Source organism: Alexandromys fortis, unplaced genomic scaffold (assembly GCF_014885135.2).
Source record: "Alexandromys fortis isolate MF-2015 unplaced genomic scaffold, M_Fortis_MF-2015_v1.1 scaffold_53, whole genome shotgun sequence".
Taxonomy (NCBI): domain Eukaryota; kingdom Metazoa; phylum Chordata; class Mammalia; order Rodentia; family Cricetidae; genus Alexandromys; species Alexandromys fortis.
Genome location: NW_026067939.1, coordinates 2,292,802 through 2,318,820, shown reverse-complemented (window position 1 = coordinate 2,318,820; position 26,019 = coordinate 2,292,802). Strand labels below are relative to the sequence as shown.

At 40.5% G+C, this 26,019-nt stretch overlaps 1 protein-coding gene across 4 annotated transcripts in view; it reads right to left on the bottom strand.

Annotated features, from left to right (window-relative positions):
* Positions 1-21,146: 21,146 nt before the first annotated feature.
* Mme (membrane metalloendopeptidase) overlaps positions 21,147-26,019 on the bottom strand; it is an 82,927-nt gene continuing 78,054 nt past the window's right edge. For all 4 annotated transcript variants that reach the window (XM_050147419.1, XM_050147417.1, XM_050147418.1 and 1 more), the window contains exon 23: positions 21,147-25,024. In XM_050147419.1, the coding sequence (XP_050003376.1) occupies positions 24,925-25,024 (100 nt within the window). In that variant the 3' untranslated portion in view covers positions 21,147-24,924. The remainder of the gene's footprint in view (positions 25,025-26,019) is intronic.

Here is a 26,019-nt window from a genome sequence, read left to right as displayed (position 1 = left end):
TATATATACAAATATACAACTTGATGTATAATAGCTAAGTTTCATCCTAGTTGAGAGTGACCGTTGAGATCATCTGTAGCAGCAGGAATATAAATAAGCCAGGTTGATAGCTTTTGTTCCCTCCAGAAGAACTCTGCTTTGGGAAGAAGTATTGAAAACCAATGACAGATTTGCCATTTGTTCGACAGAATTTGTGCACATCAATTACTTAGAGACAGAGACTGCTCTCCTGGGAAAATGCTTGCTCCTTAAATAGCTGGAGCATCAATACTTGTATGGAGACTTTTGCTTTGTTGGACCCATCAGTCCCAAACTATGATGTCACAAACTGCTAAATTCCAGTCATCCGCCATAAGAGACATATATTTTTTTAACTTAATTATGTTTTATTGATTTTTAGTGAGCTCTACATTTTCTCTGCTCATATTTAGGCTATGTGGCGGCAGAACTGCAAGCTCTATGTTATCTCAATACCCTCCCTTTTGAGAGCGCCGAGATCGTCAACTTCGTGTTTTGAGGGGGAACAACAAGGGAGAGTTCTGTGCTATAGAGACAGAGCAGAAAATAAACTGCAAATTGGAACCCAGCATTGCCTATAACATTTCTTCCCCAAGGACCAGGCTCCATCGTTCTCAGTTCTCCACCTTGGCGCTACTCCTCCATGATATAAGTTCATGGTGTAAGTTTTCCCTCTCTAACTTCCTCTTGTGATGAGCACAGTTTTTTTTCTCTCTTTCATCCTCACTTCCCTGAAGAACTCAATTACTAACATCTGCTCATCCTACCTCGTAATAGCTCCCAAGTCCATGTGCGCTTTGCCATTGCCACAGCTGTGCTCACACGGCTCATCTGGACTTGGGCAATGTCGTTCTCCTCTGAGAGAGCCTTCCAGCATCGTGTCCGTGGTACCAAGTATTTGTTATTGCGCACTGATGTCAATGGCAAAGTCTGCTGTTGACAGGGACAAACAGAGGTTCCAGCTAACCCAGCCTTGCTTCGTTCCCACAAAGACTGAAAGGGGCCAGTGCTTCCACACACTCTCAGCCGCATGTGGTGTCTTTTCCTCCATGTTCTTGCTAGGAAGCTCTGCTCTGGGTATATTAGCGTTCTGAACACTTAATTCTTACCAGTGTGCCTGCCATTCTAAGCTCCTATTATTGTATACTGAGTCAGTCCAAATTTCTAGAGTTGATTTTTTTTTAACCATAAGACTTTGTTTTATATCCCAGGCTGCCCTCAAATTCATTATCCCCCTGATTGTTGGGATCATAGGCATGTGCCATAATGTCTGTTTATAGATAAAGACCAAAACTTTGGGGTATCCATCTTAAAGCCTTGCTCCTTTCTCTCACAACCAGGGTTCTTTGCTAACTTGCTCTGGGACTCTACTTAGGGTCTCCCTGGACTATCTTGTTCTGCATTCTTACATTCTTTTATCCTTTCTTATGTCGTCTCTTCTGTTCACGATACACTCTTGCCATCACTGGAATGAGCCTGAGGACTCTTACTAATGCTTTAACATTCTCCCAAATGTTGCCTGCTCACTTAAGTCTTTTAATATGATTATATTCTTTTCATGTTTTCCCAAGAAACTTGACTAATAGTCTTGTGGATGGGGGGGGGCGGGGATAATCTCACTAATGAGTAACCAAAGTTGTCTTTGGAAAGAAATTGCTTTTATTTAGGAAAAGGTCTTGATAGTCTCCTGACCAGGAAATAGGTTGGCAGAAGTTCTGGTAGTGAGAAAAATGGGTCGGTTTCTTTGCAGGAAGAAGGAACAGAAGGGAATTCACAGGTGCAGTGAGTATAAAGGCGCTTAGGGAGAGAGTTGAGTCGCAAGTAGAGCTTGTTAGACAGAATTGGCAAGCTGATAATTTCACGTGTTTGCGTCATGGTGATATACATCAGCATCCATGGCTAAAGCTTTCAGTGAAGCATGTCTCGTATGTAAGATAATCAGGAAGGTGCTGTTTTATTTATTGTTGAGATGCATATCTGGTATGAATGCGGTGGAAGGGAGATGGAACACCACACAACAAGGAGGCAGTCTGGGGAGAGAGCTCTGGAGTAAAGTGCTCTCCAGAATTTATGTCAAGCGTGGTGGTGAGTACTTCCAATTCCAGTGCTGGCAAGGAGGGGACAGGGAGACACTTGGGGCTTGTAAGCCAGCAAGTGGAGCTTTCTCAGTGAGCCCCAGCTTCTAGTGGCAGGCACTGTCTCAGAAACAAAAGGCAGATGTGCACCTGAAAGCTAATACCTGAAGTTGACCTCTGACCTTTACCCACACCTCCGTATAAGTGCATCAACACATATGCATGTTACAATACACATGTATATACTGATTCCTCCACATGTACCTGGTGAGCATACATGCATACATCCAAACCTCCACATATATGTACATCAACATGCACACATATACTGATACTGGTTCTCTCCTCAACCTCTCCAAGCAAAAACAGGTACAGATGGAAAACTAAAATCACAGATTAGAAAGTTGAAGCTGAAAACAGTCTTGAGTCACAGGACAAAAAAAAAATTGGGGATTAATGTTTACATTTTCTAGAGTTTAGAGTTTCATGGACAATAATCTTACCTGCTAGCTGGCTTTTACTGCAATTATCGTGGCAGTTATACAATCCATGCTAGATCTTAGATATTCCCCACAATGTGACTGTCTGGGGAACAGGTACACCATGAAGCACAGCTGCTGAGGCCACAGTCCTGCATGTGACATGGAGCCTGGGAAAATCCTCAGAAGAAAGGGTTCTGGGCAAGAAGACAATGGGTGTCTATGACAGACAACAGTTTTCCTGCCTTCACTCAGCTCTGACTGTCAGGTCACAGTTGACTCTGAAGCCTGTGTTGAACCTTGCATTTTTGTGACTCAAAAATGCTCTTGTGTGGGTGTGGCCATTGCCACAGCCATAAACCACATACGGGGACATTTTACTTCTCGGCATTTTCTTTGCAACCGAACAAGTGTGCATGTGAGCTCAAGGTGATTTTTATGAGGATAGAAATTACACCTGTTCTGCTTACCATTATGCACCAGGACAGTGTCTGGTCCACAATGAAAGCAAAGGAAATATTTGTTGAACAAATAAAAAATTAATAACTGCTTAGTAAATTTTTAAATAGTTTCTTGAATAATGCATTCCAATGAGCCGGTGCTAGAAGAAATGTTCTGATGGTAGCGATTGAGAGGCAGACACAGAAAAATACAGAATATAGGTCTGCTCTCTTAAATCTGTAGACTATGATTAGGGTGTCTTTTCTCGGAACAGGCAGTGGAAGTATGACTATCTCCATCCTAATAGATTTTTTTAACCAATTTGCCAATGAATTTCAATGCTTATCACAAAGCTAAACTGGGTTGGTTAAGATGCAATCTTTTCTGGATTTTGTAAAGTGTGCATATGTCTGTTTGTATGTGTATGTTTGCATGTGTATTTGGGTTCCTGGATCGTGCATGCCCTTGCAGAGGCCAGAGGAGTACATAGGTGTCTTCCTCTATTGCTCTCTACCTAGTCTTTGTGTGACAGCTTCCCTTACTTAAGCTGAATTCTTTCTTTCTGTGAGGCTGTCTACCCAGGGTTCTATGGGCTATCTCCTAGTACTGCGGTTACAGTCATATACATCCATGCTAGGCTCATCCATGGATGTTAGTGATTGTTCTCAGGTTTTATTGTTTCCACAAGAAGATCTCTCACCCACTCGGCCCTATCTCCAGTCTGCAAATGCAATATTTTAAAATGCTATTGAAATTCTGTTCCTGTTGTACATTTCAGCAATCTGTCTAGGAATGTAAGTGCATAGCCTGCTGGCCTCTTCGGAAACCACTCCTAGAATGTAAACCTAGTTATCGGGCTCACCCTTGCATGTCCCTGTCCATTGCCTGTGTCATTCCTATCACAACCTGTCTGCACTAAGCTGATTGATGGCTAAGTTTCATTAGCTAAGGATCTTTCCATTTCTGAGCAACATCAATTTCTTCCGTGAATTGGAAATATAAATTTCAATATCCCATGCACGGTTCTTGGAGAATACGGGTGGAGATGCCATTAACATAACTTCTCATACAAAAACCTTTTATATTATGAGCAATTAATGGAATTAAAGTCCTCAGTTGTTTCTGGTGACCTACACGATTTGTATATGGCAGAATAATGCGTATTGATCAAATTCAATTCCTTTTTCCTTTTGAGTCTTTACTTGATTTTTCTAAGGACTCTTGGGTTGCATAATTTGCATGGTTTCTTTCCCTGCCTGTGTGCTATCAGGTTTTACTGAGTAGCAGCTCTCGTGGTTCCTCAGGGCTGTTGGAATAAGGCATCACAGCTGCAGTGGGCTGAACAACAGCAAAGTATTGGCTCACCATGCTAGAACCTAGGTTTCCAAGATCAAGGAGTCTGCATGCTCCAGGGGCTGTGAGGTGGCCTCTTCTTCATGCCTCTCACCTCCCTGCTCCAGTGGCTTCCTCACAATCTGGCATTCCTCTGCTTATCGTCACACGACTCTCTCTCCCTGCCTTCATCTTCCTGTGGTATTGATAAAACCTAAAATCTACTGAAAAGTGAAACTTGCTGAAGAAGGAGGTGCGCACCCTTAATCTCAGCACTTGGAACGTAAAGGCAGAAGAATCAGGAGTGCAATGCCTCAATGAGTTTGAGGTCAGTATGGGACAGAGGGCCCCAGTTTTGAGTCAACATCATCATCATTATCATCATTATCATTGTCATCATCATCATCATCATTATTATCAGCAGCAGCAGCAGTGATGTGCTGGCTAATCCCAGTACTCAGGAAGTAGGTGCAAGAAGGTCAGGCATTTCAGGCCAGGCTGAGCTACACAAGATACATTTGTATACACACTCCAAGGCCTTCTTATAGGAACACCAATTGTATAAAATTAGGGTCACTCTAATGACCTCATCTTAACTTGCGTGTATATAAAAGTTTTATTTTCAAATGAGATGACATTTGTGGGTGCTGGGGTGAGGACTTCCACAGTTTTTGTGGGAGATATAATGCAATGACAACAGTGTCATAGCGTTGTGAAGAAATGATAGGACATGGGGCGAATAGTCTTGGGGGTTTTGAGCCCTGAAGGGGCAGAGCACAGGGTCTAGTGAAAAACCTGAACAATTCACCTGTCACACCACCTCCTGCAGAGTCTGCATGATCTCTCACGTAGGCTGTGGCACAAGCTTCAAGGGAGAGTGCCCACAGAGAGAGAAGGCGTGTGTGTGCTAAGCTTCCTGCATTGGAGACCTTGCACTTCTGGCATTGAGATGGAGTCTCTCACTGAACCTGAAGCCTGTCATTTTGGCTGGGCTAATAGGTCAGTGAGCGCTCAGGATTGGTCTGTATTTAATGCTGGGGTTACGGGTACAAGTGATCATTCCCAGCTTTTACATATGTTCTGGGGATTTGAATCTAGGGCCTGATGTTCATGCAGCTTACCCGCTTACCAGTGAGCCATCTTTCTAGCCCCATGGACGTTTTTTGAAAAGAGATGAATAGAAACTGGGTTTAAATCCTGGTTCTGCTATTTTTCCAGCTGAGTGACTATGTTTGAGCAATCCGACATCTGCAAGACTTGTTTCCATGTCTGTAAATGGAAATCTGGCAGCTTGTAGCTTCAATAGACATGCGACTCAACATTCCCGGAGCTGCACCTGTAAGTTAGAAGCACTCAAAAATAGAAATGCCCTTCCCTCCAGTTCCTTTTCTTTTATCTCTTAAGTTTTAAAATCGCCCTTACTAATGACCAACAGCAAATGAAAACTACGTAGTGTCATATTCTAGTGTTTGAGGATACATGATGGAAGGACTGAAGAATAGGGTTACCTGTGCACTAGGAAAATAAAGGACCCTGCATTGTTCTTTCTTCTATTCTGAGTCCTAGAATTTAGACTTAAAGCATTTGGTCTTAGTACATGTTTGGTTTTGGTCTGGAAGATTGTCACATGAACATCCGATGACCCGTGGACGGTAGGACTATGTATTTGACGACTCAGTGGGGTCCTACAGGCTTATGATACGGCAAGTTTTGTTAGGTTTTTGCTTCATAGCATTCACCTAGAGTATTTTGAACTCTTATTCTGTGTGTGAACAGAGAAAGGTACCTGCTTGAAAAGCTTGCCTCTTCCTCCCAGGTAATCCTCTACAGTGTTTACGAGGACATCTCTCATTGGCATTCCTATGTACATGTGTAAGTGGAGCTGGAGCAAAGAATGTTATATGCCTTGTATGTAGAGTATCAGGCTCCATGGACTGACTTCAGCTACCGTGGGACTGATCCTGATGGAGAGAAAATACGTCAGTGACCATTAGTGATAAAGTAGGGATGTTTTTCTTATGTCTGTACTAATAAGAATCTATCTCAAAGCAAAACACAGTGAAGAACCATAAGCAGCCTTGCACAACGTCATGCGGGCAATCACATTGTCCTTTATGTCCAAGGAATAATGTCCTAATAAGGAAATGAGGAGTTTGTATTTAGGTACCAGAGGCTAGTCCAATGAAGAGAAACAAGCCTCTCTTGGTTTTTGTTTTACTACTCACAGTAATGTGCAATTTCTATGACTTAATCACACCGAGAGTTCAAACATGTTTCTTTGAACTACCATCTGGAGCTTGGGCAGATTTTAGACCTGACTTGGTCTGAGTCCCTCAAACCACACTGAGATGAACTGGCTGCCTCAAGGTCACATTGTCACCATTCAGGACAAGTACTTATGTCTGGTCCCAGTGTCTTTCCTTGGGCAGTCGTTAAGAAACAGCAGGAAGACAACTGAAGTTTGTAATGGCCAGTTTCTCTCTGCATACTTATGGGATGTGAATTTCCTTCTCTTTCTCCCATTCCCGTCTCGTTCAAATTCAATGTTTTAGCCGAGATCCTTTGTGACTGAGTTTTGCATTGTCTGATTTAGAATTTATTAGTTTGGGAAGTTTGGGTTCTTTCCTTCTTGCAGGGTTCTTTCTTTTCCTGTAAATAATCTTCTTGGAGTTTATTACTATGTGCCTTAGCCATTCCTCTCGCTATTTTTACCATCTGACTCGATCTTCATTAACCACCAGGTGTTAGGCATCTGGTCTCCTCATCTTGGGGTCATCCGAATTTTTTTCTGGGTTTCTTCTTTATTAGCTTGGACTGTTTTGTGTAGACTATCTTAATGGCCTGGCTTAATTCCAAATTACAAAATAGGTTTGTAATTAGAGAGATGTTTGCCAAACCCAGTTGATTTCAGAATGAGCCATGGTTTTTAAATACTTTTCACAGATTTTCAAAACTGATCTTACATGATGACTTTATTTATAGTTTGGGATTAAAGAGGAGTTATATCACAGTGTTCAAGGGTGGGACTGTAAAGTAATACTGTTTGTTTTCCATGGCTCATGAGCCATAGGCATTGGAGCACAGGGCCTGTTGCATTAGTTTTGTATTTCTTGATCAAGCTGGTTTCTTACAGACTTTTATCATATAAACACACAACTTTATTAGTGTCCGGAGGAGGAAGTCTTTCTCCTCCTTCTGAATACCAAATGATGAATGAGCATCTTAGCTACAAAATCAACCCAAGTCACAGACATTTTGGAAGCTTACAGTGTCGTGAATAGAGACTTATTTGTACTGTTTTTTTTTTTTGCCTTAAATATTTTTTGTTGTTTTTATTGAGCTCTACATTTTTCTCTGTTCCCCTCCATGGCTCTCCCCTCCCCTTCAACCCTCTCCCATGGACCCCATGCTCCCAATTTACTCAGGAGATTTTGTCTTTTTCTACTTCCCATGTAGATTAGAACCATGTATGTCTCTCTTAGGGTCCTCTTTGTTGTCTAGGTTCTCTGGGATTATGAATTGTTGGCTGCTTTTTCTTTGCTTTATGTCTTAAAAGCCACTTATGAGTGAACACATATTGTATTTGTCTTTCTGGGTCTAGGTTACCTCACTCAACATGGTGTTTGCTAGATTTGTCCATTTTCATGCACATTTCAAGGTGTCATTTTTTTCCCACTGTGTAGTACTCCGTTGTGTAAATGTACCACATCTTTTTTTATCCATTCTTCGGTTGAGGGGCATTTAGGTTTTTTTCCAGGTTCTGGCTATGACAAATAATGTTGTGGTGAACGTAGTTGAGCTCATGTCCTTCTGGTATGATTGAACATCCTTTGGATATATACCCCAAAGTGGTATTGCTGGACCTTGAGGAAAGCTGTTTCCTAATTTTCTGAGAAATTGCCATATTGATATCCAAAGGGGCTGTACCAGCTCTCATTCCCACCAGCAACAGAGGAATGTTCTCTTCACCCCACACCATCTCCAGCATAAGTTGTCATCAGTGTTTTTGATCTTGGCCATTCTTATAGGTGTAAGATGGAATCTCAGAGTTGTTTTGATTTGCATTTCACTGATGGCTAATAATGTTGAATATTTCCTTAAGTGTTTTTTTTAGCCATTTTAGATTCCTCTGTTGAGAGATCTCTGTTTAGGTCTGTACCCCACTTTTTATTGTATTATTTGTTCTTTTGGTGATAAAGTTGTCCCTTTTAGGATGAACACTTAGTCTTCCATTCTCTGCATTCTGACCAGTTATATATCATTGTATTGACTCCTGCCTGCATCCAATTATTTCCTATCAAGTCAGAGTGAAAGAAAAGTTTGCCTCCTGAAGCTCTTCATTTCACTGCTCATCCAGATGGGTGAAATGAAGAATTTTTAACTTGGCAGTAAAAATATTAGGAAAATCTTAGGGAGCAGAGTCACAGATTAGAGGAAAACAATTTCAAGAAACTTGCCCAATGTACTTAATTTGTAGCAGGAAGTGCAAAACTTTTCTCATGTCTCTAGATTTTTTGAGTGTTTGTTAAAATGTACAATGAAGTGGTTGAATCTGCAAGTTCTACACAAGGAGATGTGACCAACTACAGATTTAAAATAGTTAAGTGAAAAGTCTTATGTCATTGAGGATACGTGCTATGTGGTTCAACCTTCAATGTCTGTGTCTTTACTGAATCATTTTTTCTTATCATTGTTCCTTAAATAACATAACAAGTATTTGCATATTGTTTGCATTATATTAGATATTGTGAGTAATCCAGAGGTAATTTAAATTTTATATAAGCATGTGTATGGGACATAGGCAAATACTGTCCATTTTGTAGAAGGGACATGAAACCCTTGGATTTGAGTATCTACCAGGGGCCTTGACATGATTGTTTTTAAACTTTTATTTATTTTTCTATTTTGTTATGATGGATTGAGAATTTATAGCAGATAAATGGTTATAAAGACATCATCAGTGAATTTACTTACATAAATATAATTCCCTTTGTCATATTAAACTCTAAATGGAATTTGTTCCTAGCCCAATATGTAGTTTGTAAAGTATAACACGTAAGGGTTATCAATATGTTTTCTTTCCATGGCGCATATTATCCCCACATTGACTACCCAGTCCTTGAAGTTTTACAGGTGTTTCTCTTGTCATCCTTTCTCTTGTCATCCTTACACACATATTTCAACCCTGTTTCTTCTTTCCAGAGATAGAAAACTTTATAATGACTTATGAAGCTTCCATAACAAGTAAACCGCAAGGAAAAACACCAAAACTGCCCTGCGCACCGCACCCCCGTGTCTGAGCTCTGTGCGCTGGCACCCAGTTACCGAGCTTCGGGCAAGGGGCAGGAGGTTAAAATGCACAGACACACACAGACAGAGAGACAGCAACACGGGCCATCCTTGAATTCCCCAAGAATGCCCCCTTTATTGTGTTCAGGGGCTGATTATAAGGAGATAGCCACGCCCCAGCCAAACCCACTAGAAACCACTCTCCTGCCATCAGGAACTCCTGAAGGTCTCGTGCTCAGAGCAGCTGTAGGCACTCAGATCAGGGGATTACAAGAAATTCAGGATCTGGGGTCTCACTGCTCCCAACAGTGAGGTGTATATATATATAAATGTTTTTGTGTGTGTATATGTGTGTGTGCGTAGTTTTTTTCTTTCTTATTTAACAACCTGGGGTGAAGTTAACCAGGGATATGGTTCTTTCTATGCTGTTGCTTTGTCATCTCAGCCTGAAGTTTGCTCACGAGCACCATTGGAAGCTCTTGTCTGCTCCTTGGAGAAGAAACATCCTTGTTCTAAACGATGTGACTCAGACTTGTAGATCTAAATGCGTTTTTTTAATTAATTTATTTATTAAAGATTTCTGTCTCTTCCCCACCGCCGCCTCCCCTTTCCCTCCCCCTCCCCCAACCAAATCCCCCTCCCTCGTCAGCCCAAATAGCAATCAGGGTTCTCTGCCCTGTGGGAAGTCCAAGGACCACCCACCTCCATCCAGGTCTAGTAAGGTGAGCATCCATGAAACTGCCTAGGCTCCCACGAAACCAATAGGTCCAGTAGAATCAAAAACCCATTGCCATTGTTCTTTTTTTTTTAAATATAATTTTTTTATTGAAAAAAAAAAGATTTCCGCCTCCTCCCCGCCTCCCATTTCCCTCCCCATCTCCCTTTTCCCCCCTCCTCCCTCTCCTCTCCCCCTCCCCCCCCTCCTCTCCCCCTCCCTCTCCAGTCTGAGGGGCAGTCAGGGTTCCCTGCCCTGTGGAAAGTCCAAAGTCCTCCCCGCTCCATCTTGGTCTAGGAAGGTGGACATCCAAACTGGCTAGGCTCCCACAAAGCCAGAACATGAAGTAGGATCAAAACCCAGTGGCATTGTCCTTGGCTTCTCAGCAGCCCTCATTGTCCGCCATATTCAGAGAGTCCGGTTTTATCCCATGCTTTTTCAGTCGTAGTCCAGCTGGCCTTGGTGAGCTCACAATAGATCAGCCCCACTGTCTCCGTGGGTGGGTGCACCCCTCGTGGTCCTGACTTCTTTGCTCATATTTTCCCTCCTTCTGCTCCTCCTTGGGACATTGGGAGCTCAGTCCAGTGCTCCAGTGTGGGTCTCTGTCTCTATCTCATCCATCTCCAGATGAAGGTTCTATGGTGCTATGCAAGATATTAATCAGTATGGCTATAGGATAGGGTCATTTCAGGTTCTCTGTCCTCAGCTGCCCCAGGAACTAACTGGGGACATCGCCCTGGGCACCTGGGAGCACCAAATCTCTTGCCAACCCTAAGATGGCTCCCTTAATTAAGATGTGTGCTTCCCTGCTCCCCTATCCGACCTTCCTTTATCCCAATCATCCCGTTTCCCAAGTTCCCCCCAACCTCCCCTTCTCACTTTTCTCTCCCCATCTCCCCTTACCTCCCTCCCCCCCTCCCCCAAGATCCCATTTTTTGCCAGGCAATCTTGTCTACTTCCCATAATCAGGAGGATAGCTATATGTTTTTCTTTGGGATCACCTTCTTACTTAGCTTCTTTAGGAGATCAAATTATAGACTCACTGACCTTTATTTATCTCTAGAAACCAATTATGAGTGAGTACATCCCATGTTCATCTTTTTGGGTCTGGGTTATCTCACTCAGGATAGTGTGTTCTATTTCCATCCATTTGCATGCAAAATTCGAGAAGTCATTGTTTTTTACCGCTGAGTAGTATTCTAATGTGTATATATTCCACACATTCTTCCATTGAAGGACATCTAGGTTGTTTCCAGGTTCTGGCTATTACAAATAATGCTGCTATGAACATAGTTGAACAAATGCCCCTGTCATATGATCGGGCCTCTCTTGGGTATATTCCCAAGAGTGGCATTGCTGGGTCCAGGGGTAGGTTGATCCCAAATTTCCTGAGAAACCGCCACACTGCTTTCCAAAGTGGTTGCACAAGTTTGCATTCCCACCAGCAATGGATGAGGGTACCCCTTTCTCCACAACCTCTCCAGCAAAGGATATCATTGGTGTTTTTGATTTTAGCCATTCTGACAGGTGTTCTTGAGGTCTCAGTAGTCCTCCTTGTCCGCTATGTTCACCGAGACCAGTTTTGACCCAGGCTTTTTCAGACCCAGGCCAGCTGGCCTTGGTGAGTTCCTGATAGAACATCCCCATTGTCTCAGTGTATGGGTGCACCCCTCGCGGTCCTGAGTTCCTCGCTTGTGCTCTCTCTCCTTCTGCTCCTGATTTGGACCTTGAGATTTCAGTCCGGTGCTCCAATCCAATCAATCTAAATGCGTTTTATACATGTTGGCTGACACAGAGTCACATGTTCACTCTTGGAGGGAAACTGTAACCTCTAGCTAGATGACTACGTGCTGAGACCAAACTTTGGAGTTGTGTAACAAAGGATGAGAGGAACGGATATTTAGACAGGCTTAGCAGCTTCCAGATGAGCCATGTTGGGACCTCTATTAGTTCTTTTCCTAATTGCTACAACGAAATACTTGACCAGGGTAACTCAAGGAAGGATTTGATTTGTTTCATATTTCAAGGATATGGTCCAATCTAGTGAGGAAGGCATGGCAGAAGGAGCTGGGGGCAGCTCTTTAGATTTTGCCTACAGTCAGAAAGCAGAGAGATTAAATACTGGCCCTCATCTTTCCTTTTCTTTCTTTCTTTCTTTCTTTCTTTCTTTCTTTCTTTCTTTCTTTCTTTCTTTCTTTTTATTTAGTCTAGAACCCCATCCAGTCCCAGAAGTAGCACGCTCTGCACATGTGAGCATACACACACACACACACACACACACACACACACACACACATCCAAGTTGTAACTTTCCACTTCAATTCTCCCAACTTAAGTAATTCCATACAGATATCCCCAGAATCTAATGGACTAGTAAATATTGAGAGCCATTATCAACAACTGGTCAATATTATGAGAGCCATTATCAACAATCGCAGGATCTTTTGTCCATGTTCTAATGTCACAACAGAACAGTTTTGTCATATTCTGTTATATAAACTTCAGTATATTTACTTTCAAATGAGAACCATTGACACATTCATAAATAATAGTAAATGCTTTTTTAAAACTGTTGTGGGAATTTCTTTTGTGTAGGATATGAACTATGATCATAACCAAGCCCATTTGTCCTCTCCAACTTTTCCCAGATCTCCCTACTACATGTCCACCTCCTAAATTCATGTCTCATTCTTAAAAATATTATCTACTAAGTCCGTTTAGTCCTGCCCGTATGTGTATGGGTGTGAGACCATCCAATGGAGTGTGAAAATCCTGCCAGTGCCCACACATCCAAAGAATGTAAATATCTTTATTATATTGTCATGTTTTTATCTTCATTAAGAATGAAGACATGAAAATCTTCTTCTTTATCTGTTATTTTTATTTATTTTGTGTGTGTTTATGCGTGTGTGACTATGAACATAAGTGTATGATGCATACAGAGTTCAGAAGATAAGTTTTAAGGGTTGGTTCTTGCCATTCGTGTTTTTTGATTGATATATTTATAATGAAATATGTTTTATATTAATATGAAGGGAAGTTTCCCTTCCCTCATCTCCTCTCAGATCTTATCCTTCTCCCCATAGCCTCAACTCCATGATCCCTTTTTCTCTCTTTCACTAAAATAGACAGAATTAAAAAGTAAAAAAACCCCACAATAAACACACACACATATCCCATAAAAACACAAAATTAGAAATTATAATATGCAAGCAAAAGAACAGTAAGGCAAAAGTCTAAATAAAGGAATAGAAGACAAAAGTCTCCAAAAATACCCTCGAGTACTTACAGAATAGACTGATAAAGTTGTATTTACTATCCTATAGACATTTCCATGGAATGAGGAAGCACAAGATTCCAACTCTACCACGGTAGGTGTAATAATGTCTATGTTGAAATCTTTGACAGTAACAAGATATCACGCCTTTGGGTCAGATGATGGTGATCTTGATGTTTGGAAGCAGCATGGAGAACTGAGTCACTAAGGATGGGGGCTGCTGGCTGTTCCTTGGGGAGGACAACAGTGGCGCCTTTGTGAACATTGGAGCATCACTGCTGTACCAGAAACTGGCACTACTAGTAATAGTAAAAGTCTGCAGGAAACAAGCCACAAAGGAAGGATGCTTCAGTAGTCAAGCATCCCAGACTTGCTTTGATATGGACTGTACGTGTGGTCCTTAGGACTCAGATGTTTTGGGAAGAAGTTGAGAGGCTTTCTGTGTAAGTCTTGTTAAGATAGTAAATGATGCTATTTTCTGTAATACTTTCCTTACCACCATCCCACCTCTTGCCTCTCCTAGTCAGCATTTAAAACCTATATAACTCTTTTGGCCTTATGGGATAGGGCTCCAAGCCAGTCACCCTTGATGTGGCACCATCACTGTCAATGATTTGTTATGACTTACAGCAGAAGGAGGGGCTCCATGTAGTGGCCACTCTACTCAGCCTCTTCTATCCATTCAGGTCTGTGTCTTCTTTTGCACAGCCTTGGCCTCCCTGTGAGTAACACCTGTTACTCCTGATTCAAGCAAGACTCTAGGAAAGAACGAAACCTCATTCCTTGTTGGCTTTCCCCTGTCCTTGCTTTTTTGTTAAGACAGAAGATGAATTTTTTTTCTACTTACCATTCATTTTCATTTTAGTATTTTAGTCTGACAAGATATCATATGAAAGGAAACAAAAACCATTTCACACATGTTTCCAGAAATGGCTTGGAGTCTGCTTAGTTGTCATGTACTTAAAATATTTTAACAGGTGTGTTAAAATGTGTTTAAGACAATAATATAAATTTAGTCCCTAATTTTTACAGGAAAAAATGTTACAATATCCTGGGTGCTGTGACAAGTTTCAAAAGCATGATGATGCAGATAACATTCTGTTTTGTGGCCGTTTACTGGGTCTCCAAGTTCATGCTTAGCATCCTCTGACTGTGGCAGAAAACTTTACTTTAAAATTTCAAGTGAGCTTCCAAAATTATAGCTTCTTAAGTATGGGATCCTCAGCCCTTGTTTTTGGCTTCTAACACCCTCTTTGAGAAGTGATTTTCCTTCAGGTTATTTTGGCATAAAACCACCGGATCTTTAAAGAGTGGTTCTGGCTCTCAACGTCGAGTCAGGTTGTACTCTTTCTTGGGATTCCTGTTCTAGCATTTCTCTGTGAATAGTCTGTGCAGTTTTCAAACCTTCCCTAATGGAGCATCTCCTTAAGCCTTTGCAAGTGTTCACAGTGCAATCTCGGCCTCACTGAACTCAGCTGGTTTTTGTTGTTAAACACAAATGCCGTGTTCTAGTTACTTTCACTGTACAATGGTACAGGCTGCTTGCTACTCTTGTCATCTAGAGCATACATAACCCAAAAGGTTTTCTGATTCTGGAAGCTGGGCCATCCAAAGTTCAGCAGCAGCAGCAGGTTGCAGGTCTTGTGAGATCCCATCACCTGGTTGATAGTCGGCCATTCTCCCAATATATCCTTAGAAGGCAACATTGGCAAGGATTCTTTCCTGGTCTCTTTCCTCCCCAATCATGGAGGCTCTGTACTTGAGACCTAATCCTATAGGCTCTGTCTCCTATTATTATCAAGCTTCAGGGAACAAATGGAGGAAGGGACTCAAACTTTTGATCTGTAGCTCTTACTGAATTTTATGTCTTCAAGCCCTTTAATCCACACGCTGCATTGTGTGAGGTTAATAAAAGAATATATTTCACCTTTATCTCTTAGGGAATTCTTCTGCTGATTCTGTTAGTATAGGAAAATTTTAGCTATCTGTAGAAAAGTTACAAACATGTAAAACCAAAATCTTCCAAATTGTGTGTTTTTTAAAATAGTGTATAAGACATTTTTCTTCTTGGGTGACCAAATTTCTGACAAGGAACAATTTAAGGGGAGGGCTATTTTCCCTCAGCTTGGAGGGTACAGCCAACTTAGAGGAAAGATATAGTAATGGGAGTATGGGGAAGTTGATCACGTGACATTTCACAATCAGGAAGTAGACAAGGTGGGCATCCAGTTCACTTTGCCCCGTTCCTTTTTCATTCAGTCTGGGACTCCAACTTATGGGATGTTGTCCTGCACATTCAAGGATCTTCTCTTAGTTAAATTCTTTTACAAATGCACTAGGATTATGTCTTCTAGGTGATTCCAAATCCAGTCAATTCGACAACAAAGATGAACTTGCATAGATATTGACCCTGGTTTCAATTTCCGGACTGTGAACAGCCTTTGGTCAGGGTCAGCGTGGACTAGCAAATGCGGAATGACTAATGATCTGAGAGATGCAGACGAGCCAAGGCTGAGTTGTAGTGTTGGCGGATTTGAAGCTGCCAGTATGCTATCGAGCAGCTAATTTCTGAAAATTTAACAATCAGGTCTAATGAGCTGTTGAAGACTGGCCCCTGCCTGTCATGGTCTGAGGTTTGTTTACTTTGCTATCTACAGAACTTAGCAAGTGTTCAAGGGGCTCTCAGTAATGGAAATACATAGTTTATAGGTGTTACATATTTTAAAAAAACCATCAACACTCTTTGTGCAGCTGATAAGAACAGAACACGTTTCCCAGTATAGCGGTTCCTTCCTTGTTTTCGATGTTTAAACATTTGGGCAATATATCTTTTTAAATGACATCCTTCTTAAAGATGAGGTACAGAAGTTCCTGAGAACATAGAAATTCATTATTAACTTGCCTATGGCAAAAATAACCATAAATAACTTTGCAGGAGAATGAAATGTACCAACTTAAAAAAAAGCAAAAAACAAAACAAAAAAAAGTCTTCAAGGCTGTCATGTAATTAGTTTTCCCATGGCCCTTGGTTTCTATTTTCTTCAAGCACTGACTAAACAATTTACGTTTTGGCTGTTTAGTGGATGATGCTGTAAATATTTTCCCAACACACTAGTGTTTGTATAAGGAAGTTCCGCTGAATGGTTAATTAGTTTGCATGCTGGGAAGAAAAGCTGTGTGCTAGGCAAAGCCCATTAATTGCCTAATATCTGACCTCTAAATGATAAAAAATGTTTATTTTATAAAGGCCAGTGGCTTTAGTCTTTGAATAAGTGGGTCACTTATATTTGTTTATTTTTAATTTAGAATAGTATAAACTCCTATTTGTTATCGCAAAGTGATGTGTACTTATCTATTTAATAACAGATAAGTAGAGAATAATAATCCTGACTATGTTTCAAAGCTTTATATATTGTATCATGAGAAGACAATACCTAAACAGTATAATTTTGAAAATGTTTAAATAATTAGGAATTTTACACATTGAACATGCCCTTGCATATTTGGTATAGTTCTGCAGAAAATGTCATACACTCAGTGGCATGCATAATGGAAACTCATCTTGTTCTTTAGGTCAGAAAACCTTTGCGATGTGTGCTATTGGTCAGGACTGTGTTACTTTTAGGGCCTCTAGGAGATCATTTATGTTTTTACCTCTTCCATCCAGCTTCTCAAGGCTGATGGCACTTTTCTCCCACTTTCAAAATAAGAACTGTCAAGCCCTCACATCACATGACTCTGACCTTCTCTTCTGTCCCTGGTCTATTTTTAACGTCTCTTGTGATTAGGTCTGCCTGGCCAGCCCAGGGTCATCTGCTTTCATAATGTCTGCAGATGAGTCAGTTCAGTACAATCTCCAGCCTTTACTGTCCCTTTGCCATCTGATCTCCGTATTTATAGGTTTGAGAAATTATCCCAAGGACATTGCTGGATAAAGGTGGCAAGGTGTCCTCTTCCACACCCCACATATCCAGCTGCCAAAACGTTTTTACATCTGTAAACTTTACTACTAAGGAAATTAAGCTTCAGGGCATCAGACCGTTTCCCCTGGTTTTCTGGTGCCAAAGGGTATTTTCTCAGCAAAGCAAAAGTCATGCTAGTATAACCAACTGTAATCCATATGCCCTAAATTTCATCTTTCTCTAAGCTTCAATTTTTTTGAGTGTGCTTTTGTTTTTGCTCTTTTTCTCTTTGAAGAAATCCCTACTTAAAGGATTGCACTTCTTGTCTTTTCTGTTTCAAAAGCGTCTGGTGATAAAAATGATTCAAAGAGATTAAGCAAGTGACTTCTTTTAGCAACATGAAAGATAATATAATAAAAACAACCTTTCAGACAAAACCCTTGCAATTTTCAAGATTCTTAGAATGTAAGCAGTGCCTGGGAAATGCTAGAGGTAAGGCCACAGTATTAAGCTTCAGTATAGTTGAAATTCTTAGCAACTGGTCTGGTGTCCACAGAGGACTATGATCCTGGCCATTTTGTAGGTGAGGAAATGGAGGTTGAAAGGAGCTGTTGCTTACTGTGTTGTCCTTTGGCCCATCTTAGTTTCAACCCTAAGTTTGAACCCTAAGTCAGTGTTTCTCTCTCCAGGCTGAGATTTCTCCTTGACTTCACACCCTAGTGCTCTGCTGCCTTTGCCCATTCTAAGGAGTTTGCTTTGTGTAGTGTCATCTGTTACTTTCTGGTTTCCAGGAAGCCTTGATCCTGGTTTGCTTTCTGAGATAGTGACAATGCAAGTGAATTAGTTATTTGTTCAGTGTAATAAGTTAGCAACATGATCTACAATTGGGCAGAGTACCGCATCCTTAAAATAAGGCAGATTTTATCTTTACCATCCTACTTCTAGCAAATACAGGGAATGTATAGGGGTCTTTCAAAGTAGAAAGAAAATACATCGATGTTAACAACGTAAGACATTCAGTCAGTAAATAAAAAAGATTTTTATCGTCAGTACAATACACATAAAAAAATCCAACAGTGAATAAAGAGTAGCTGGGTAAAGAGTGTACACCCCTCTACTTCATTCTTTCTTGGTAAGCTCTGCTATCTTGTTTAGCAAATTCTTACTTTTTTGTGCTTAATTTTGCCTGCAAAGTACCATTAATTGGAAATATCTCCTTATCTACTTTGTAAAGATTCCATTCATATCACCAAATACAACTTAAGTTTCTATAAAGTATTTTTTATATATTAGAAAGAATATCCCCAAATTGAGAGTTCTGTGTATGTCTTTATGTATATTTTTAGTGTGTAGTATATGAAAAGGTAAACTGTTTTCACTTAGTTTTCTCTTCTATAGCCCTAGAAAAACATTTCATAGATTTGTAGGTACTTTAATGCATAATGTTTGATCAATAAATAGTTGGGCAAGTGTAGTGTTAGTCAAATGTTTTACCGTTCGTTTCTTTTCTAGTGATTTTATTTTTAAAAATAGGAGATAATTGAACAATTTTTGATTACTTAAATGTTATTTACAAATAATATAGAATTACATAATGTAATAAAAATCGGAAAGTATACTGTTTTTCATTAATATTTCTTAAATGATGTATCGCTTCAGAAGGCTTGTCTTTAAATAATAAATCTGTTTTGAGTGACTTTGTTCATTTCATAGTTGAATAGAGAGCTTTGATGGTAAGTTTATGTGGATTCTAGGCTTCAGAGTAACTTGGACATGTCAGTATCAGTGATTTTGACAAACCAGTTAACTCTTCCATTTAAAGATACCACTTGTATAATGAAGTTACAAATATTACCTTGCAATGTAATATACTAAACTGAAACTGTGTGTCGGGATCAGCTAAACATTGTTCTGACTGCCCATCATCTTTCATTAATTATAATTAATAATTATAATTTTCTTCAGTATCTAATCTGCTAGGCAAAATGCCTCCATTTTCCTAAGACAAATTAAGATGGTGTTTATTTGAAGTTTAATATGCAAAGTAAAACCAGCAAGGATATTTAAGAAGTTATTTTGTATGGGCAGTATGCGACATCTCTTTTACTTTCTTTTTAGAAATATGTTTATGGGAAATGTCTCTTGAAGAGACAAAGGTCCTAATTTCTGTAAGGCATTTTGGAAGATCCCAATTTCTATAATCCCTTCTCCTACACCCTCCACGCCCTGTGATAACAGAGATGTGTTCTAGAACAGTACAGTTGGCTTTTCATAAGGTGCATTGGGTGTGTGGAGCAGTTAGAGGTCTGTCCTTCCCCTGACTTGCAAGGTCCTGCTGACCGCCTCCAGCTTTATTTGGAAGGAGATGCCTTAGAAAAGGGCTGAGTTAGCCATGCCTGCTGCACATCAGGTGATGCGCACTGACAACATCTCCAATGTTTGTTAAAGGAGCATGAGTTTGATTTTCACAATTGCAACCAAAATCCTAAAGCATCCACACATCAAGGCAACTAGTCAGCTGGGTTAGCTGTGTCCTGCTCTTTCTTCCCTTTTTCACCTCTACCTTTAGCCTTTGCCCATCGGGTAAATAACATATCTACCAGGTAAAGCCTTTGGATTGGACAGTAGACAGTCTAACTTCTGTGTCGAGTTTGAACTCTGTGTCTTGACCTTTGTCTGGGTTTGGCACTGCAACGGTCTGACTTTGGGGAAACGCTAAAGAGGAAGTATATGAATCATTCAACTCTAGTATTTCCTCGGGTGAGCCCTCTACAGCACATGCCTCTTTCTCATAGAACCACTGGAAACAGTGAAGAGGAAGATCCAAGCTCTCAACTTTTTGCTTAAGCAACAACTTAAGAAACTGTGAGAATGTCTGTCCCAAGAGAAGCGATCTTGACCAAAGCCTTAGCCTGCCTGCAACACCTAGCTGAAGGTTTTGCTGCATACTGTGATTTATTATGGGGAATTATATTTTGATTTGTGATTGTTCTTCCCATTTCCCTGCCATCTGCATTCCCCTTTATCTTCCAAACAATGGCTGGTTTTTGTTTGTTTGTTTTGCTGTTGTTCTTGAGGCAGTATCTCATTTTGTAGCCCAGGTAGACCTAAAACACTATGGATTCTAGCTTGGCTTCAAACTCTCAGTAATCCCATTGCCTCTGCCTCCCAAGTCCTGGAATTTCAGTTATGAATCACCCCACCTCTCTCCAAATAATATTCTAAAATTGCTTTTTAAATGGCCATATTTTCTAAATTCAGAAACCCCAATTTATAAAAATGGATATCATACATTGCTACCATCAATTAATTTGAGGCACACATTCCAATGCTATTTCTGTGCAGCAATACTTTTACATTAAAGTTGAAATGATAACGAATAGTCAACACTATGTACCCACGCTTTCATTGGACAAACCTACACGTTCTCTCTTCAGATTTTCTCCTTTCCTCTCTGGTACTGTATCGCTCCATGAACACTGCAGAATTACATCTTTGATGGTGGGCTTCAGGGGACCCAGAACATTTATATTACATACTAAGCTTTTCCCTAAGGAAGGTCACAATCCAGGCCATGCATGTATTTGCTTTCCCAGATAAAGAAAAACAGCCTTAGAATTATTATGTTAGTATTATAATGTCAGATGATCAGATTGGAGATGTAACCAAGTGCATTTATATGAGTGTAATAAAACTTTAACATGACTGGTAACTGTAAAATTTGATCACTTCTGGGTAAAAAGAAAACCCTGGATCATAAACATCAGGCATGAACAACTGGGCTTTCCAGACCTTTTGTTTTCTGTGCTGAGAGATCCCATCATTATTCATGGCAAGGGTCAATGTTTATTTTTCTAACAAACTCCACCCCCCCCCCCCCCGCACAACCAAGATCCGTTTTTCCAAACAAAATAAAAGCACATTTTGACTAAGAGGTTGAAAATGGCAGGGATGTTTTTCATTGTTTCAGAGGAAATGCAAAGCACGAAGGACTTGACGCTAAGAAAATATAATTTGACAGAAAGTTTAGATGCAATAAACATGCCATTTGGACAACAGTCGCATGTGGCTCTCTGTTCACTAAATAACCTGGACGGCTCAGCTCTCCAGTTTAGGGACAGTGCACACTGGGCTTCGGCGTAAGTCACCCAACTATGGTTGTAACTCCTGTTAACTTTTGGTAGCCAGATGAAATATCCAATCAGCAAACTGGTTATCTTTGAAAGAACATGTTAGTTAAAAAGTTCATATTATTCTGAAAAAAAGATTTAATTTGAAACTATGAAGAAAGTATAAGACTGCATAGAAACCAATGCTCCATTTAATCTTAAATTTTTTTTCAAGGCATAAATGGTGTGTGTTTTTTTACATGCGAATTGATAGGATTGCGACAGAGTCAACTAGGTGTAGAAACAACATTAAGAAAACATTTGTTGTTATTTTCTATCCCAGAGACTAGGAACTAATAAAAAAAATTCTGACACGATAGAATATCTTATTTTCCTTCAAAAGAACAGATGCCTTCTACTCTAAGAGCTCCACCTATTGCTACAGGAATTATAAATACTTGGAGGAAATTAGCAAGTTTTTGCCCTGTCAACATGCCTAGTAGTAACAGTATCACAGCCTCAAGCTTGCTAGAATTTTGGTCCTTGTTTTCTGGGTAACAGATTAAAGGGAAGGCAGCATTGGTATGAACTGCTAGGATCTAATTGCTTTCTATTTGGGTAAGAGAGGCAGAGGCCCCAAAGAATATGCATGTGCCCAAGGTCACTTTGGCAGCGGAGGCAGAGGAGAAGTAGGACAAGCCCTCACCTTTCTGGGGAGCATCCTTTTGTATTGCACACAGACACTGTGGTATGGAAGCAGACTTCTTCCCAACATATATTGCTAGGAGCTTTGTCTTCTTATCGCTGCTGGGTTACAGCAGCTCTCAAGCCTTGGTGTTTCCGCTTCTAAACTCTCCCTGATCAGAACTTAAAGATGATGGGTGTGGACTTACGAGTGAGTTTATATATAAAGTTTTAGGTAACATGACAAACGGTAGGAATTAAGAGACCAAGGTTTTGAGCTACAGCAAGGGATGTCTGGATGTGAGAGGAATAGGGAAGAAGCTGCTATTCTAAATTTTGTATGCCCCTTAGCCCAAAGGTTTGTTGTATGTACAGTAGGGATGTAGCCACTGGAGTTGCTCTTCTATAAGAATGGGACTTCATGCGTTAATGAGCTAGCAGTGGAGATGCTAGCAGCCATTTATAGTTGGTTCTAGTTACTCTCCTCGTTTGTTTCTTTAGTGGTTATCACAGACAGGGATAAAAATAACCCAGAGATAGCTTTTAACTGAAATCTACTACTACCACTACAAATAATACTCACATGTTTTTAAGCTCATTTAGAAGAAATAGTGATTTAAGTATACTGTAATTATCCTTGACAATAGTGTTTGTGGCAAAAGGGAAAAGAATAGGGATCTTTGTGGTTAGTCAGAAACTGTTTCCAGTGTTTATGATACTTTTAAAAAGACGTGGGAAAGTGATTCCATGGATGATTCAAGTAAAGATGAATATGTAAGCACAGTTCATAATGCATAGTTGTATCATTTGTAACAATCCGAAGCCGGAAACTTCTTAAGAGTCCATCAACAACAGGATGGAAGATTTGTAGTCTCGTCACACGATGGAATCCTATTTGACACTGACAGATCCACACATAAACCAACTCTACAGCTAAGTCTTACAAATGTAAGGCAGAGAGAAGTCAGATAAGAAAGAATGCAGGGATGGCTAAAAGACAAAATGGGGCGAAGCGAGTACACGATGCTGGAGATTTGGATAATGCATGTGGAGGACCAAAGTGATGACGGTGGGGAGCTAGGAGAGTGTCCCATTTCTTATAGGTTGTAGCTGCAGGGCTGTGTTCCGAGGGAGACCATTCACTAACTGTATAGTTCTGTTCTATACAGTTTTATACGTTTATATGTTGTAGTAACATTTTTTTTTACAGACAAATGGGCTTTTTACAAGAGGCATGAAAACCAATATACTGAATAGAAATATTCTCATTTTCACCCTTCGATAGAAAAATAAGGATTGTAGAAGTGCACCTCTTTTGTAAAATCTTAACTGGACAGCGAAATGCATGGAAGTCAGTGGCAGGACAAGAAAGGAAGCGAATGTGTTTCGGGAGGAACCCGATCAGGGTCATTAGAACGAGGAAATACATTAGCCGGTCTGCTGGAGACCTCCATCTCTACTCAGACATGGGCTTCCTAGAACTAGATGGCTTGCACACAGGCCTAGTAAGGGGCTCACAACTTGGATTTATTACCAAAATATTTCCATTAGGTGTCAAACCTGAAGAGATAAGGACTTATGGAGCAACACAGATACAGTTAGGCCCTTTGAAAGCCACTCTTGGGGACAGACTTAATCTTGAAAATGCTGTTTGTAAACCACAACTATGATGTATCTCTAGACAGTGGTTCAGTGGTAACCTTTGCTCTCACAGTTGGTACTTAAAGCTTCTCACCAATGATTTACAGGTTTAAAAATTTTACAAATTTACACCTGTACATCACATTACAGATCTTTATAACTATCAACTTTGGCCATTCAACTTCAATATTCACTGATTAACTATGGTAATGGTTATTCAGTCATACGTGTAGTTACGAATTAAATATAGGATTATTCTTTATACATCACTGCAAATCCTTTAAATAAACCAAGTTTGAGAGGCAGAGTGAGCAAGAGATTGCTCAAAAATTTTTCAGGGGCGGAAGAATCTCAACGTTGTTAAAGCCGATAAGATGGGGAAGAGTTTCAGATACTCGCTTTTACCATAAGAGTGCTTGAACAAGAATGATGTTGAGCGAATGAATAACTTACGTATGGTAAAATGAGTTCAACACTCCATAAGCCTTAAGGCCACAGTATGCATGGCATGGGAGTTCTTTGGGAGCGCTTTGAAGGAGCGTGAATGCAAACAAAAGTGACTGGCGAGGCAAGTCATGACTGTGCCCTGGTGCCCAGCTGCATTCAACATCTTCCTCCCTCCGGTCGGAAGTTGTACTCTGCCTCAAGAGTTAACACTGTCCTCTACGGACAGCATTGGACTTGCTGTCTGTAAGAGAAACAGAATGAACAGTAATACTGCCATTGAAAGTAAGCACTATTTACACAGTGAAGTGATTGATTTGACAGACCTCAGGCTACCACCCCCTTCCATTCACAGTGGATTTAATAATCTAATTTCACGTATGTTAGCTTGTGCTCATCTTTGTGAACTGCCCCCAAGTAGCTGCAGAAACTTCCCGGGCCCGATTTCTCTGAAGGGAGAGTTCCTGTGTCTGTGGTTTTAACAAGTCTCGCCATGGATGTTCTGCTTCTTGTGAAGATCACCAAACCCGACATTTCCTTTCTGGATTCATGTATGAATTCTTGCGGCAGTGAAAGGCATCTGCAAACTCCACAGAGTTCTGCAAAGTCCCAATAATCCTTTGGAACAAACAAACAAAATAGTTATTGTCAGCACTGGACACTGATTGTCCATATCTCAATGGAGGCCATTGGAGTCCTCCCACTCCTCTTGTCCTCGCGGTTGTGAGCCCAGCCTTTAACTTCTGAGCCATCTCTCCAGCCCCCATCTCTGCAGACGATCTCTATGCAGCACAAGTGAGCAAATTCAGAAACACAAACCTGGTAGGATGAATTAGCTCCTTCTCATTAACAGCGTCCTTAAATGGATGGAAGGCCACAGTGCAGGAGTTAAGAGCTCAGACTTTGCAACGTGTTTTGAGACTATTTCAATATTTTTATTAAGTAGTTTTTTAAGTTTTAATTGAATAACTGTTGTTTGACAATTTCACGCACACACATCACACATACACACACATATATGTAAGTATACATAAATATTATATCCTGACTACTCTCTCTGCCACTTTCTCTTAGTAGATTTTTTTTCCACTTGATTTAGTCAGAAAGATTGAGAAGTTTCTCTCTCTCTCTCTCTCTCTCTCTCTCTCTCTCTCTCTCTCTCTCTCTCTCTNTGAATGTGCACATGAACTTATCAGCTAACTGGAATGGATTCTTTCAGTCTCGCCACTTTCTCATTCATTCAGACAGTTGGAGCTTCTCTCCTCTGCTTCCACTTTGCAGAGCCCGAAAGATTGAGAAGTTTCTCTCTCTCTCTCTCTCTCTCTCTCTCTCTCTCTCTCTCTCTCTCTCTGTCTCTGTCTCTCTCTGTCTCTCTTTCTTTCTTTCTTTCTTTTGTCCCCAAAGCTCTTCTTCCATATTAGAAACTGGATTCAGTCTCCATAACTGGAAAGAGCTGAGAAATGCCCATTTCTTGTCACTTTTGGCACCAATGGAAAAAACAAAGCCATCCAACCCAGTATCTGAACTAAGCAGCATCTGAAGGGAGGAACAGGCTAATACAAGGTAGAGGTGACAGTACAACACCAGCCCTCAATCAGCTCCTTCCCTTTTCC